Genomic DNA, 1,078 nt, shown 5'->3' on the forward strand with positions numbered 1-1,078 from the left:
ATTTCCTGGCCACTGGTGCCGAGAGTGTTGACTGTGGAGCCAAGCAAACTAAAGCTGTGAACAATCTCAATCTTTTCACCATCTTTCCTGATGCTACCAATTGGCCCAGTGGTGAGAATCTTTGTCTTCTTGACATTGTGCCAATATTTACACTTCAAATTAAAATGGACCCTCCCCCCCCCACCCCTTATGGGTCTGAAATTTTGACAGTGTGAGTGGGTATAGGGGAACTGCTGATACTGGGGGTCAGGGCTTGGCATCTGCCTGGAGAGGGAGCAGTGTGGCAGCTGGCTGGTCAGAACAGAGAGGTGATGGCTGCGCTCCTCTGAGCATCTCTCCAGGCAGGCTGGATCCTGGGTCTGCTTGAAAGTGTGACTCTCAGCTTCTCCACACCCAAAGCCTTTGGGCCCAAAATGGCTGCAGAGCAGGGGTGGTGACAGCAGGGCTTGCCCTCATGCTCAGTGAGGCCCCCAAAGGTCAGCGTCTTTCCGCATTTCTCACACTTGAGGCAGGGCCGGTGCCAGTCCTTGCCCAGGGATGTCACCCGCTCGGTGAAATACACCTCCTTGTCGCACTTCGCACACTTGGGCATGGCTGTGCTCATCGAGGCTGCAGGCACAGGGACTGGACAGCGCAGGGTGCCTAAAATGGACCATTTTATAACCAACGCAAAGTAGCCAGGAGGGAGGAAGGGAGGAGGAATGTGGCTTATTGCTCAGTGTCCCACTGAGTTTCTCTTCAGGCTGACGGGGAAATTTGAAAATGCTAAGTGCCAGTGGCTCTACAGCATGATGATGAAATTAATGTCACTGATTCATATGTAAAAAAAATTTTGATATGGAAAATTTTATATTATTAAAGATAACTATTATATTGACTGAGAATATATTGATTGAGTATGGACTGAGGCTCAATGTCAAGAAGACAAAGATTCTCACCACTGGACCAAATGGAAGCATCAGGATGGATGGCGAAGAGATTGAGATTGTTCACAGCTTCAGTTTGCTTATCTTGGCACCACACTCTTGGCACCAGTAGCCAGAAAATAAAAAAATGTATTGCAATGGGAAAGTCTGCT

General features: G+C 48.6%; 1 protein-coding gene across 1 annotated transcript in view; it reads right to left on the reverse strand.

The window, feature by feature from the left end:
* RBP7 (retinol binding protein 7, cellular) overlaps positions 1–1,078 on the reverse strand; it is a 27,140-nt gene that overhangs the window by 8,558 nt on the left and 17,504 nt on the right. Inside the window, exon 2 of the mRNA XM_006885904.1 lies at positions 451–642. Within this exon, the coding sequence (XP_006885966.1) occupies positions 451–642 (192 nt within the window). The remainder of the gene's footprint in view (positions 1–450; positions 643–1,078) is intronic.

The sequence above is a fragment of the Elephantulus edwardii genome, unplaced genomic scaffold, assembly GCF_000299155.1.
Source record: "Elephantulus edwardii isolate Elephantulus edwardi_28Jun2011 unplaced genomic scaffold, EleEdw1.0 scaffold00045, whole genome shotgun sequence".
Taxonomy (NCBI): domain Eukaryota; kingdom Metazoa; phylum Chordata; class Mammalia; order Macroscelidea; family Macroscelididae; genus Elephantulus; species Elephantulus edwardii.